Source organism: Chiloscyllium plagiosum, chromosome 5, assembly GCF_004010195.1.
Source record: "Chiloscyllium plagiosum isolate BGI_BamShark_2017 chromosome 5, ASM401019v2, whole genome shotgun sequence".
NCBI lineage: Eukaryota > Metazoa > Chordata > Chondrichthyes > Orectolobiformes > Hemiscylliidae > Chiloscyllium > Chiloscyllium plagiosum.
Window position 1 is genome coordinate 48324768 of NC_057714.1, and position 16133 is coordinate 48340900.

Sequence of the window (16133 nt, forward strand, 5' to 3'; positions counted from 1 at the left end):
TCGAACCAGCACAAATACCATACCAGGATTGATCTCTTGTGGACTCCCACAGCGCATTTGGGCTCAGTGGTGTCATGTACAATTGGCAATATCACTAATTCTGATCACGCTCCAGTGTAAATATACTATGGTAGGTTCAAGGCACTGGTGTCCGGACCCCTTCATCTTAAGGATAGCAGATTAACGAAAGGATTCTGGGTAATCCAAGATGGAGGATGGGAAAAATTTCTGGCTGTAACAGCTACTCCTTTTTTGAGGTATTTTAGGTGTTGGAGGTGATTTCCTCAAATTCCAGGAGTAGCAATTACTATTTCATATGCTGTTGCATTGTTTTGGAAGTTTGGAAAAAAATAGTCAAAACAACAGCAGTTTTAAAAGAGAGAAGAACAGACAAAGTAAGCATATGGCGAAGTCAGTGCAGGGGAGAGAGAGAGAGAGAGAGAGACAACTGATCTTAGAGGAACTGTTTGGGTGAAGTCACAGCACAGAAACAGATAAGTGAATAGTTTTAAGTGTGGCCTACAGAAAGTCTGCTGTAGAAAGTGGAGTGGGTTCTTTCTTGATTATATGTTTTTTGAGATATGTCTCTTTATTAAACTTAAAATATAAGCCACAACTATTAATTTAACCTGGGGCAGTGTTTTCTAAAGGAATAAGACGGTGTTATTTTCTGGGTCTGCAGATTGTGAAGGAACAAAAATGGCCTTTAGTAGAATGATATGTGCTTCTTGTCAGATGTGAGAGCTTAAGAAGAGTTTACAGGTTACTGCAGATTATATCTGCAATAAATGCTGTTGGTTGCGAATCCTATCAGATCAGTTGGAGAGACAGAAGCAATGAGAAATTTGCAACAGCAACGGTATGTGATGGATGGCTGTTATAGGAAGGGGGGAAAAGGCTCAGATACAGTGACATAAGATGGATTAACTCCAAGAAAGGTAAGAGTACAGGTAAGGTATGTTCTGTGGTTATACCCATTTCAACAAGCATGCTGTTCTGGAAAATGTAGGGGGTGATCGATTCACAGGGGAACATAACATGAACAGCCAAGTTTCTAGTATTGAGACTGGCTCTAATGCAATGAGGGGTACGTTGGGTTCCAAGAGATCAATTATGTTAGGGGACTCTCTAGTCTGAGGTACAGTCAGAGGTTTCTGTGGCCAGCAGTGAAAAATCAGAATGTCATGTTGCTCCCCTGGTACCAGGACAGGGTGCAGAATGTTCTTAAGGGGGAAGAGGGGCCAGAAAGCGATCATTGTCCACATTGGAACCAACGACATAGGAAGGGAAAAGGTTAAGATTCTGAAGTGAGATTACAGAGAGTTAGGCAGGAATTTAAAAAGGAGGTTCTCGAGAGTAATATCTGGATTACACCCTGTGCTACGAGCTAGTGAGGGCAGGAATAGGAGGACAGAGCAGATGAATGCATGGCTGAGGAGCTGGTGTTTGGGAGAAGGATTCACATTTTTGGATCATTGGAATCCCTTTTGGGGTAGAAGTGACCTGTACAAGAAGGACGGATTGCACCTAAACTGGAAGGGGACTAATATACTGGCAGGGAGATTTGCTAGAACTGCTCAGGAGAATTTAAACTAGTAAGGTGGGGGGGAGTGGGACACAGGGAGATACTGAGAAAAGAGATCAATCTGAGACTGGTACAGTTGAGAAAGGAAGCGAGTCAAACAGTCAGGGCAGGCAGGGACAAAGCAGAAAACAAGTTAGGACTAATAAATTAAACTGCTTTTATTTTAATGCAAGGGGCCGAACAGGGAAAGCAGATGAACTCAGTGCATGGTTAGGAACATAGGACTGGGATATCATAGCAATTACAGAAACACGGCTCAGTGATGGGCAGGACTGGCAGCTTAATGTTTCAGGATACAAATACTACAGGAAGGATAGAAAGGGAGCCAAGAGAGGAGAGGGAGTGGTGTTTTTGATAAGGGATAGCATTACAGCTGTACTGTAGGAGGAAATACGTCCAGGGAAGTTATTTTGGTGGAACTGAGAAATAAGAAAGGGATGATCACCATATTGGGATTGTATTATAAACCCCCAAATAGTCAGAGGGAAATCTCAGCGATCTGTAAGAATATTGGGGTGGTTATGGTAGGGGATTTTAACTCTCCAAACATAGATGGGGACTGCCATAATGTTAAAGGTTTAGATGGAGAGGAATTTGTTTAGAGTGTGCAAGAAAATTTTCTGATTCAGCATGTGGATGTACCTACTAGAGCAAGTACAAAACGTGACCTACTCTTGGGAAATAAGGCAGGGCAGGAGACTGAGGGTCAGTGGGGGAGCACTTTGGGGTCAGCAACTATAATTCTATTAGATTTAAAATAGTGATGGAAAAGAACAGACCAGATCTAAAAGTTGAAATGCTAAATTGGAGAAATGCCAATTTTGACGGTATTAGGCAAGAACTTTCAAAAGCTGATTAGGGCAGATGTTTGCAGAAAAAGAGACAGCTGGAAAATTGAGAGCCTTCAGAAATGAAATAATGAGAATCCAGAGAAAGTATATTCCTGTTAGAGTAAAAGGAAAAGCTGGTAGGTATAGGGAATGCTGGATGACTAAGGAAATTGAGGGTTTGGGTAAGAAAAAGAAGGAAGCATATGTCAGGTATAGACAGGATAGATTGAGTGAATCCTTAGAAGTGTATAAAGGCAGTAGGAGTATATTTAATAGGAAAATCAGGAGGGCAAAAAGGGGACATGTGATAGCTTTGCCAAATAGAATGAAAGAGAATCCAAAGGGTTTTTACAAATACATTAAGGACAAAAGGGTAACTAGGGAGAGAATAGGGCCCCTCAAAGATCAGCAAGGCGGCCTTTGTGTGGAGCCACAGAAAATGGGGGAGATACTAAACGAGTATTTTGCATCAGTACATACCGTGGAAAAGGATATGGAAGATATAGAATGTAGGGAAATAGATGGAGACATCTTGAAAGATGTCCATATTACAGAGGAGGAAGTGCTAGATGTCTTGAAACGCATAAAGGTGGATAAATCCCCACAACATGATCAGGTGTACCCTACAACTCTGTGGGAAGCTAGAGAAGTGGCTGGGCCTCTTCCTGAGATATTTATATCATCGATAGTCACAGCTGAGGTGCCGAAGACTGGAGGTTGGATAATGTGGTGCATTTGTTTAAGAAGGGTGGTAAGGACAAGCCAGGGATCTATAGAGCTGTGAGCCTGACGTCGGTGGTGGGCACGTTGTTGGAGGGAATTCTGAGGGATAGGATGTACATGTATTTGGAAAGGCAAGGACTGATTAGGGATAGAGAACATGGCTTTGTGCGTGGGAAATCGTGTCTCACAAACTTGATTGAGATTTTTGAAGAACTAACAAAGAGGATTGATGAGGGCAGAGTAGTAGAAGTGATCTACTACTCTGGACTTCAGTAAGGGGTTCGACAAGGTTCCCATTGGGAGACTGGTGAGCAAGGTTAGATCTCATGGATTATATAGGAAGAATTAGCCATTTGGACACAGAACTGGCTCAAAGGTAGAAGACAGAGGATGGTGGTGGAGGATTGTTTTTCTGACCGGAGGCCTGTGGCCAGTGGAGTGCCACAAAGATCTGTGCTGGGTCCACTACTTTTCGTCATTTATATCAATGATTTGGATGCAAGAATAAGAGGTATAGTCAGTAAGTTTGTCAGTAAGTCACCAAAATTAGAGCTGCAGTGGACAGCGAAGAGGGTTACCTCAGATTACAACAGGATCTTGATCAGATGGGCCAATAGGCTGAGAAGTGGCAGATGGAGTTTAATTCACATTAATGTGAGGTGCTGCATTTTGGGAAAGGAAATCTTAGCAGGACTTATACACTTAATGGTAAGGTCCTAGGGAGTGTTGCTGAACAAAGAGACCTTGGAGTGCTGGTTCATAGTTCCTTGAAAGTGGAGTCGCAGGTAGATAGACTAGTGAAGGCGGCGTTTGGTATGCTTTCCTTTATTGGTCAGAGTATTGAGTACAGGAGTTGGGAGAAATTATGAGGGGCATGGATAGGATAAATAGACAAAGTCTTTTCCCTGGGTTGGGGGGGGGGGGGGGGGGTTCAGAACTAGAGGGCATAGGTTTAGGATGAGAGGGGAAAGATAAAAAGAGACCTAACTTTTTCACGCAGGAGGATGGTACGTATATGGAATTAGGTCCCTGAGGAAGTGGTGGAGGCTGGTACAATTGCAAAATTTAAATGGCATTTGGATGGGTACATGAACAGGAAGGGTTTGGAGTGATATGGGCCGGGTGCTGGCTGGTGGGACTAGATTGGGTTGGACGGATTGAACCGAAGGGTCTGTTTCCATGCTGTACATCTCTATGACCCTATAACTGAATTCTTTTGTACTGAATCCAGGACTTTTTTAGACATGAATTCAGACTCGGCCAGTAATCCACCTCTAGGAAACTGCTAAAGCCGATGCTCGTGGTTTAGTTATTTCCTATTCTGCCAGTAAGAAACAGCATCAGAGTGAGCAGCAAAGCTTACTCGAGACACGCCTGAAGGCAGCTGAAAAGGCATACATTGATAGGCCCTCATTGGCTAAACTGCAGAGGATCACAGCACTTTGGTCTACACTGAACTCCATGCTCCCACAGACAGCTAAGAGGGAGCTTACATTTGCAAAACAAAAGCTGTTTGAGCACGGGGATAAGCCAGGCAAGTACTTAGCGTACCATGCCAGGAAAAGGAGTGCTCCCCAATCCATCACCACAATCAGGGAAGATGCTGGAAATTTAACCTATGATTCTAAAAGAATTAACACAGCATTTAGGAAATTTTACTCTAAACTATATCAGTCTTGAAGTTGTGAGGATGTGTGGGCTAGGGTGGAGTCTTTTAAGAGTCTGGACCTTCCAGGAGTGACCCCTGAGCAACAGTCTCTCCTTAATGCCCCATTGTTGGTGCAAGAGATGCAGGAGGCTGTGAGGCAGCTTCAGAATGGAAAGGTGCCTGCTCCTGATCCTGATGGACTTCCCAGTGAGTTTTATAAGGAATTTCTAAGTATATTGTCAGAACTGCTGCTAAGTATGTTTAACGATTCACATAGTCATGGCTTCCTTCCACCATCTTTAAGAGAGGCAAATATCTCTCTTATCCTTAAAAAAAAAGGAAGGACCTGCAGGACTGTGATTCCTATAGGCCCATCTCACTCTAAATGTTGATTTCAAAATCCTATCTAAGACGTTTGCACTAAGACTAGAAACTGTGCTGCCTTTCATCATTAAGGAGGATATGACGGGTTTTATAAACGGTCACAGATCATCAAATAATGTCAGGTTACTTAACATGATCCAAGTATGTCAACAACGATCAATACAGGGATTCGTGATCTCTCTAGACGCAGAAAAGGCATTTGACCAGGTCGAGTGGCCATATTCTTTTTATACTTTAAAGCGGTTTGGCTTGGGCAAGGTCTTTATCAAATGGGTAAAGGTTTTGTATAGTGACCATCTTGCCGTTATCCTCACCAATTGTGCACGATCAGGCAATTGTTTGCAAATGATTATACAGTCATCTCATGAGGAAGCACCACCAAGTACCTTACAGAATATTGAATACCAAAGTCCCTCAGTTTTTTTTTTAACCTCATCAAATGACTTCCTTTTGCAGATCACAGATGCAGAAAAGTCTTGAAAGAACATTATCCTGGATGCCTTATAAATTGAGGCCTGTGGATCCTTCCCCAGCACTTTGGAATCTTCCATAGTTCTCTGCTTGCCCTGTAGAACTGGAATCGCACCAAAACCAGGTGGGGGCGCTGGTCCGGCCAGACCATTGCACCATAACCCAGTGAACTCTGTCGACCTTCATCCAGCCCGCCCCGGCATCGTAGCAGCCAGTCTTCAAAAACACTTGCTTGCCTCCGCTCCCTACAGCAGATTCATGACAAGGATATTCTTTCTCCTACCTCTATTTTCGAGGTTGTCAACTTGTTTGGTTAAGGCCTGGACCTGTTTCTCGAGGGCCTGGATTCACTCTGTCGAGGACTCGATCACGGTCTTCAATGTTGCAGTCCGCTGCTCGACCTCTTCCATCTGCTTTCCAAGTCCTCCAAGCTCCTTCTCATGCTTGTACAGCATGGCCGAAATCGACCCCAGCCGAGTACGACTCTCCTCAACCGACACCTCGATCATCTCCCAAAGCTGCACAAATTCTACAGCCATGGTCTGCTGGGTAGGTGATTCCATTGCAGCTGCGGTCACAGTCGCGGGCGTGCCCGATGCTGTCAGTGAATGCCCAGTGTGTTGGGACTTAGTTGAACTTTTCCCTTTAGTCATCTTTGCTTAACAAAACAGGATTTAAACAGTTCCACAACCCTTTAACAATATTTTTTTCCAAAAGAAACCTAAGTGGGGGCAGGCAAAAACACCACTACGCCTGAGTTGGGTGCAGACCTTCCAGTTCACCACCATCTTGGATCCCCGACCCTTACTTAAACGGTTGGAGTATAAAAGTAGGCAAGTCTTATTGCAACTGTATAAGGTGCTGGTGGGATCACATTGTGACGACAGTGAGTAGTTTTGGTCACGTTATTCAAAAGATATTATTTCACTGAAGGCAGTTCAGAGAATGTTCACTTTGATGATCCATGATATGGAGTAATTATCTTATGCTAAAGAGGTTGGGACTCTACTCACTGGAATTTAGAAGAATAAGATACAATCTCATTGAAACATAGAGGATTCTTAAGGGTCTTGACAGGGTGATTCCTGAGTGGATCTTTCCTCTCATTGGACAGTCTAGGACCAAACGGCATAGTCTCAGAGTAAAGGAGCATCAATTTAAGACTGAGGTAAGGAGGGATTTCTTCTCTTAGAGGGTTGAGGATCTTTGGAACTCCTTGCCATAGAGAGCTCGAAGGACAAATTCCTTGGATGTATTTGAGGCGGAGATAAATAAATTCTTAGTAGAGGAATCAAGGGAAAGGGTAGGAAAGTGGATGTGAGGAATGTCAGGCAGCCATGATCCTAATGAATGGCAGAGCAGGCTCAGGGGCCAAACAGCCTTCTCCTGTTCCTATTTCTTATGGTCTTTTGACGGGAGGCTGTTCAAAATGATTGTCCCAATCATGCATCTTGTCAGGTTATTCCTTGTAACATCCCCTTAAAACTTTCCATACTGTGTATTCTTTGTTAATATTATTTTTATAAATATTTTAGACAATAGGCAGATTCAATTACATAAACATAAAATTCTAACAACAAATATGTTACAAATGAACGATGTATAACTGTTACAACAGACCACAGACTGTTATAGATTATAACTTGTTATAACCCATACCTCAGTGGTTTCGATTCTACAGTATTTGTCAAAATAAAGTTGCAACAGTCGGTCAACTAGAAATGTCAGCAAAACTGACAGAAATCTCTCTATCCCTCTCATCAGTCATTGATGGTGAATATTGTGAAAGTCTTTAAGACGTAGTCAAAAAAGTCATGAACTACACAAAGAAATTACTAAAACTTACACGGGCCTAAACTCCCCCCCCCCACCCCCGCCAAAAAAAATTATGTTTCTACTGCTCCTACCTCATGTTAAAATGCTTAATGTGATCAAAGCTGATGTTTACTTAATCAAAAAAAAGCAAAAGTCTGAGTCACTGAGACTTGCAGTCCAAATAATACCTATTGAAGGTTTTCAATTTTTTGTGGTCACTTAAGCGCAACCACACACACTGGTTTCTCTTTCAAAGTAAAACTAACTAACTTCTTTAACAGATTAACTTGCAACGGCTTAACAACAACATTGGACTAAAACTGAAAATCCAAAAATTCAAACTGATCAATGACTAAAGCGGAGAAGCAGTGCTGTACAATGACAGACTTCAATCAAGATTAATCAGATATAAATGTAAGAATAAAATGTCAATATTAAAATAAAACTTGGGAGGGCTCCAGTGTGTCAGTCAAGTTGACTGCTCTGTCTTGAATAGTATAGAGCTTCTTGAGTGTTGTTGTAGTCCTAGATGAATGCAGCTTCAGAGAGTAATCCACCACAGTCATGTCTTGTAATTATGAGCAGACTACACAGGGTCAGGAGATGGATTACTCATTGCATAATTCCCAGAGTTTGACTTGCCCTTGTAGCTACAGTATTGTAAGTTGGTCTAGCTCAGTTTCTGCTCAGTAGTTAAACGGCTTCTGCCCAAGGATCTGTTAATGTCAAGTTATGAGGAAATGGTTAAATTCTCTCTGGTTGGAGATGGTCTTTGTCTTGCAATTGTGTGGCACAAATGTCACTTGCCCTTATCAGCTCAAGCCTGAATGTTGGAATAACTTCAAGTACTGCAACCCCACAGGAAAGTTCCTGGCTGATGAATCAAATATCCAACGTGATCTCAAATTTCACAAACATAAATTGTGAAAGCTGACATAGGGAAGTAGGTAATACTGAGCCCCAAATGTATTTTTCTTTCTTTGTCCTTCTCTCAAAAGATTATTTAGTTAAATATGCAAAATGACAACCCAAACTCATCCCCCAACCCCCAAGATAATGGGCCTAACCAATAGTTGAACAAGACTATGATCTAGCTTAAGCTGAAAATGTGTTGATGGAAAAGCGCAGCAGGTCAGGCAGTATCCAAGGAGCAGGAGAATCGACGTTTCGGGCATAAGCCCTTCTTCAGGAATGAGGAAAGTGTGTCCAGCAGGCTAAGATAAAAGGTAGGGAGGAGGGACTTGGGGGAGGGGCGTTGGAGATGCGATAGGTGGAAGGAGGTCAAGGTGAGGGTGATAGGCCGGAGAGGTCAGGAAGAAGATTGCAGGTTAGGAAAGCGGTGCTGAGTTTGAGGGATTTGACTGAGACAAGGTGGGGGGAGGGGAAATGAGGAAACTGGAGAAATCAGAGTTCATCCCCTGTGGTTGGAGGGTTCCTAGGCGGAAGATGAGGCGCTCTTCCTCCAACCATCGTGTTGCTATGGACTGGCGATGGAGGAGCCCAAGGACCTGCATGTCCTTGGTGGAGTGGGAGGGGGAGTTGAAGTGTTGAGCCATGGGATGGTTGGTCCGGGTGTCCCAGAGGTGTTCTCTGAAACGTTCCACAAGTAGGCGGCCTGTCTCCCCAATATAGAGGAGGCCACATCGGGTGCAGCGGATGCAATAGATGATGTGTGTGGAGGTGCAGGTGAATTTGTGGCGGATATGGAAGGATCCCTTGGGGCCTTGGAGGGAAGTAAGGGGGGAGGTGTGGGCGCAAGTTTTGCACTTCTTGCGGTTGCAGGGGAAGGTGCCGGAGTGGAGGTTGGGTTGGTGGGGGGTGTGGACCTGACAAGGGAGTCACGGAGGGAGTGGTCTTTTCGGAACGCTGATAGGGGAGGGGAGGGAAATATATCCCGGCTCAAGGGCGGAGGAGCGGGAAGTGGGGGAGATGCGGTGGAGGGCATCGTCGATCACGTCTGGGGGGAAATTGCGGTCTTTGAAGAAGGAGGCCATCTGGGTTGTTCGGTATTGGAACTGGTCCCAGTTCTGAGGATCTGGCTTATTTTTCCTTAACAGTTTTCATCTCAAACACAGTGAGTCAGTCAACCAATACAGCCAATTTAGTCTGACAATTATCACAAAGAGATGTAGTCACAGGAAAAACAGATGAAATTAGTGCATCAAATAAGACAAATTCAGGAAACCCAGAAGCAGAAGTAGGCCATTCAGCCCATTAAGCTTGCCTTGTCATTATAGATAGTCTTCTTAATGCCATTGCCCACATTGGTTCTTCTATGTCTGTGCAACAAGTAACATCCTCAAGACGTCCAATAATTTTGTCAAGTTCAATTTCTCTTCTATAAATCCACGTTAGCACTGTCCAATTTTTCCATTTTCTTTTATAAAATATTCAGTTATCATACCTTGTATAGTGGTTGCTGACATTTCCTCTACTACAGTCGTCAAGTGACAAGTCTAGTTCTCCACTTTTCCTCTATCTTCCTTTTTAAATAGTAGAATTACATCTGCCAGCTTCCAGCTGGCAGGAACAGTTTAAGAGAACTAAAGAATGTTAAATGATAACCCATTAATGCATCCGTTGGATCAACTGCTATTCCCTTCTGAGACCTGTCTAATGACAAATCCTTCAGTGCATTTTCTAATCCATCCTAAGCAATTTATCCTCATCCTATACCCTCAGTTTCCTTTGCTCAGATTTAAGATTTTAATTTCAGAATGAATTGTCACATTCAAAACTTCATGTAAAATTCTATTACGATCACTATTTCCCAAAAGTTCCCTTTCTCATCACACACCAAATCCAAAATAGCCTGAGCCCCAGTTGATCCTCAAAATACAGTTTCACATAACCCATCTTGTGCACACTCCAGACTATCTTCACTTTGGTGTCTGGCTAGCAAATGTTAAACCTCATAATCCTAAAATGTTGCACAAATACTTCTGGGGTCTGAATGACCTGAAACTAGCCAGGCTGCCTATATGGAGCATTAGATGATAAAGCAAGGTCCCATGAGCTCTCTCAACTTGACATAAAGGATTTTATGGTACTGTTTGAAAAATGTTCCTAGCCAACATTCATCCACTCATCAAAAACAGACCACTTAATCATTTAGTTAAATGCTGCTGTAATATATTGATGTGTGCAACTTAGTTCCCATGTTCTCCTGCATTGCAACAGTGACTACTCTTCAAAAATATTGCATTGACTATAAAGTGGCTTGAGATGTCCTCAGGTAGTGAACAATGCTTAAACAAATTAAAGTCTTTCCTTCTTTTCTATTACAGAACCAATATTTAAAATAAATAGGCAAATGTTAATCTGCATCATAAAAATCTAACCATTGTCCTCTAAAAGTACAATTTCTGAGCTTTTGTTTTGTTTTTTAATGGCATGTAAGCATCACTGACAAGGCCAGAATTGTTCTGGAGAGCAGTTAAGAGTCAAGCACTAGGGCTCTTGGGACACATGCAGGCAGGTTTCCTTTCTAATGGATATTAGCGAATCAGATACGTGTTAGTTCCATGGTCCCCATAACTATGAATACTTTTCAATTTCAGACATATTACTGAATTTAAATTCCACTATCTGTTGTGGTGGAATTTGAACTTTTGTCCCCAGAACATTATCCTAGGCCTCTGGTTTAGTAATCTAGTAACATTCTCATTACATTACAGTCCTCACTTGTCTTCTCAGAAATCCAATGCTCTTAATACAACTTTGTAAGAAGGGACTAGAACATTTATCATTCTGCTCAAAACAATGTTTTCGGAATGACGATCCTTTCTTGCAAGGTTGTTTACATAATGCAGCAAGTTTAAGAAGTACTGATACTTAAATTGCACAGTTGGCTTGAGACTTTTGCAAAAACTGGGTGTAATATATCTGAAATCACTCCTTATTTTGAAGGGTAGAAGACAAAATGAAGAAGAAATTATTGCATTTGCAAAAGGAAAAAGTTAGGCTAGTGCATCTTTAGCCAAATGTAAAGCACATGAAATTATCCACTTTGGGAAGAAAAGTGGAAAAGCAAAATATTTTTAAACATTTGGAATTCTCTTATCCCAAAAGCTGTTGATAGTCAGTCAATGTGGATTTTCAATAGTGAGTTTGACAGATTTTTGTACACTAAAGGGAATTAAGACCATAAGATGCAAAAGCAGAAGTAGGTCATTCAGCCCATTGAGGAGAAAGTGAGGTCTGCAGATGCTGGAGATCAGAGCTGAAAATGTGTTGCTGGAAAAGCGCAGCAGGTCAGGCAGCATTCAGGGAACAGGAGAATCGACGTTTCGGGCATAAGCCCTTCTTCAGGCCATTGAGTCTACCCCATCATTCAATGAGATCACAGCTGATCTAATAACTGTCAGCTTTACTTTTCTGCCTTTTCTCTATAACTCTTCATTCCATAGAAAAATAGAAAATGGGAGCAGGAGTACGGCCAATCAGCTCTTTCTGCCTGCTCCACCTTTTAATATGATCATGGCTGATCATTCAATCAAGTATCCTGTTCCCAATTTCTTCCCATACCATTTGATCCCTTTAGCCCAAGAACTATGTCTAACTCCTTCTTGAAAATATTCAATGTTTTTAGCCTCAACTGCTTTCTGTGGCAGATAATTCCATAGGCTTTCTGGATGAAGAAATATCTCACCTTAATCCTGAAAGGTTTATCCCATATCCTTAAACGGTGACCCCTGGAGCTGGCTCCCCAGTCATCAGGAACACCTATGCTGCATGAGTCCTGTTAGAATTTTATAAGTTTCTGAAAAATTGTCTCTCATTTTTCTAAATTCCAATTAGAAATTGTCTGTCTCAGCCTTATGTATACTTAACAAACCATTAATAATAAAGATTTCCACAGGTTCACAACCCTCAGAGAAGAAACTCCTCCTCATTTCTGTCTTAAATGCATGGCCCCTTATCCTGAGATATGCCCTCTGGCCACCATTCTCCCACAAGGAGGAACAATCTTTCCATGTTTACCCTGTCAAGTCCTCTAAGAAACTTGCATGCTTTAATAAGGTCACCTCTCATTCTTCTAAACTCCAATGAATACAGGCCCAATCTACCCAACCTCTCTTTGCAGAACAATCCCTCCACATCCAGTATCAGTTGAGTAAACCTTCTCCAGGTAACTTAATACTAGAATATCTTTCCTTAGATAACAGGCCTAAAACTGCTCACAGTATTCCAGCTATAGCCGGATTGGTGCCTCATATATAGTTTTAGCAAAACTTCCTTACTTTTACATTCCAGTCCCTTCAAAACAAAGGCCATTGGTCCATTGACCTTCCCTTTTACTCACTGAACTTGGATGCTAACCTCTAGTGATTCATGCACAAATCCCTCCGTTCTGTAGCTTTCTGCAGTCTTCTTCATTTAAGTAATATTCAGCTCCTCTATTCTTCCTGGCAAAGTGCATAACCTCAAAATTAAGGAACATAGGAACAGGGCAGGGATATGAAGTTGATATGGACTTTCAGCATAACATTGACTAGCAGAGCACACCCATGTGGTCATATGGCCCACTCCTGTTTTTTCTACATATATGTACTTATACTTGAATGCTTTAAATTAGCTGTTTCACTGTGTTTACATGTTTGCCAATCAACAGTTAAAGCTTTAATCACGAATGGAAAAGGTGAATAATTATTGGCTTGAGTCAAATCAAACAAGATATATTAAGCCACAAAATTTAGAATCAATTATTTAACACAAGCTTAACTTCAATCATACACTAACAGTTTATCAGCATCACTACAGGAACGGCTGAGTTCTGCTGAGAGATCTTACAATTAAAAGTGTTTAAGGACTCTAGAATAGGATTCCTAAAAAGCAAATTAAAAATAATGCTATTTTCTAATTAAATTAACTACTCCAGGAAGTTACAATGTACACATAAATTCTAAAAGTGCTGAAGCTGTGAAGCAATCTATTTTATTTTACTACTTTGACAAAACATATTTGAAAGATCCCCTTTTCAGATTAACAATACAGATAAGCAAACATATGTAGGCGGAAGAATTCCTGGCAATGGTACTCAAATCATTTTCAACTTAAAAACTGTATAGATTAGATTACTTACAGTGTGGAAACAGGCCCTTCGGCCCAACAAATCCACACCGACCCGCCGAAGCGCAACCCACCCATACCCCTTCACCTAACACTATGGGCAATTTAGCATAACCAATTCACCTGAACTGCACATCTTTGGACTATGGGAGGAAACCCACGCAGACACGGGGAGAATGTGCAAACTCCACACAGTCGCCTGAGGTGGGAATTGAACCCGGGTCTCTGGCGCTGTGAGGCAGCAGTGCTAACCACTGTGCCACCATATGCTAAGCTAAAAAGAAGGCACACCACATTATTTACCTGCACCGTACGGCTTGCATTAATGTGCTCCTGGTGCAGCTTGTCCCATTGACTCCATCGCCGATACTGTAAAAAGAAAGTATCAGAATAATAAAAATAATGTAAGTACTCTTGGACAAGTGTGATCCAAGTGGTATTAAGAATCGTGATTTTTAATTTTAAGTACCATTCTACTTTTCTGATTTACTTTTAGTATGTATACTTTAAAAATATTCAATGTAATGAGTAGTGCAGACTGAGCATTACAGAAAGGAGTTGTCTGAGTAAGGAGGGGCGCAAAAAGGTGAGGCAAATGCAACGGGACAACATTCAGCAGCCTTGACCCCTCCCTGATACTGGGTCCCTTAACTAGATATGGTGTCTGTTAATGAAGGGTCCACTCCACCCACCCCACCCCCCCCCCCCCTCCCACCCCCACAAGGTCACCAGCAAACCTAGCCTTGTTGGCTGACCAGCCTTCAGAAGATACCAGAGGTATTGCAAGTTCCATTATATCCACTGATTTCATGCGGGCTCAGGGATAACCAGTAGCTCATTAAGAAGCCTAATTGGTATCAATCACTCATAGATTTGTGCATTGGGCTGATCCCACTCCCAGTTTAATTTGGGAGAGTTCTACCGAAATCAGGAATCCAACTCTCGAAATTCTCTCAATCCCCCCACCATCACGCCTGCTCGAGTAGTCTTGTAATAAATTACATACTTTCACTATCTGAAACTTTCACCTGAAAGGGCTATGATTTGGAGAAGCAATTACTTTGAGGTAATTTAGGATTGAACTTGTCCTGGATTTGAAATCTATATTTATTGTGTTATTGCTTCTGCACACTGCAACTATTAAAAAGTATATTATACAAAATCATGGTATGCAGGAATGAGGATTGAAAATGCTTTGCTTTCTGGTGCAATTAACTGGACGGGACCAGTTTAGTTAGCAAATTATTTTACCCAAATTGGCTGTTCACTTCTCATACTTCCCAGAGGGTTCTCTCTGATTACTGCACGATAGCAAAAAGATTACCACAGTAAAGAAACTGAAATATGTTTACAAAATTACAGACTCACAAGTACACCAATGTTCTAAAATCATACATGCAGTAAAATCTTGCAAATGAGAACACTATGTTTTCTTTAAAAAAAACAAAAGCTCTCCAAACCCACACACTAGCTTAGATGTAGATTCTAACAATTTTCCAAATGCTGCGACTGCAATGTTAAAATAATGACATGAAATGCATTCACAATGTCTACTCAATTAGTTTTGCTTGTGCGCAGCCTACGTAGTTAAATACACAGGACTTTTACTTTTCTCTGTGCAGCGGCACATTGCAATAATTTGATTTTAATTTTATTGTCACGCATATTTTACATTAGAAATAACTAAAGTAGTGAAAAGCTTCCATTTTTTGCCACAAAATGATGCTGCTTTGAATAATTAAAGATATGAAAAAAACATAGACTCTCTTCATGCTATATCAGTCCTGAGCCAGCTCATCATCAATAACGCTTGCGCTGTCTACCCTCCACCACTGTTATGTTGCCATCTACACCTGACACAACAAATATCAAAGTCGTCGATCCTCAGGCTGCACCTTTGTCGCTGCTCCAATACTCCTCCACCACCTCCTCATCGCCTCCTGCACCAGACCAACCAACATCAGAGTCACCTCTCTTGCTACTGGGCCAACCTCATCCATGTTGCCATGTTTCTGGTGCCACTTATAAAGATAAACTCGTGATTGGCACAGATAGGAACTTCTGGGCTGCCACTAGGAATGCCACTTAAATTGATTTTTTTTCCATATCTCTAAAAATGTTTATGCACATTCACCAGAAAGGAAGTGAAGGACATTTTTAAAGATTTGCAATTCTAGGCCAGCAGAGGTTAGCAGGTGAGTGCAAAAGACAGAGCTTCCCAAAATTAGGTCAGGAAACCAAGTGGGATTATGAGCTATAAATTCTGGGGTCATGAGATCTGAGACAATAATGGCCACAGTAAAGCTTTACCATAAGACCATAAGACATAGGAGCAGAAGTAAGACCATTCGGCCCATTGAGTCCACTCCGCCATTCACTCATGGCTGATGGGCATTTCAACTCCACTTACCCGCATTCTCCCCGTAGCCCTTAATTCCTTGTGACATCAAGAATTTATCAATTTCTGCCTTGAAGACATTTAGCGCCCCAGCCTCCACTGCACTCTGTGGCAACGAATTCCACAGGCCCACCACTCTCTGGCTGAAGAAATGTCTCCACATTTCTGTTCTGAATTTACCCCCTCTAATTCTAAGGCTATGTCCAC

General features: G+C 41.8%; 1 protein-coding gene across 2 annotated transcripts in view; it reads right to left on the reverse strand.

Annotated features, from left to right (window-relative positions):
* Positions 1–16133, reverse strand: part of stx17 (syntaxin 17) — a 114895-nt gene that overhangs the window by 48746 nt on the left and 50016 nt on the right. For both annotated transcript variants that reach the window (XM_043690043.1, XM_043690042.1), the window contains exon 3: positions 13832–13897. In XM_043690043.1, the coding sequence (XP_043545978.1) occupies positions 13832–13897 (66 nt within the window). The remainder of the gene's footprint in view (positions 1–13831; positions 13898–16133) is intronic.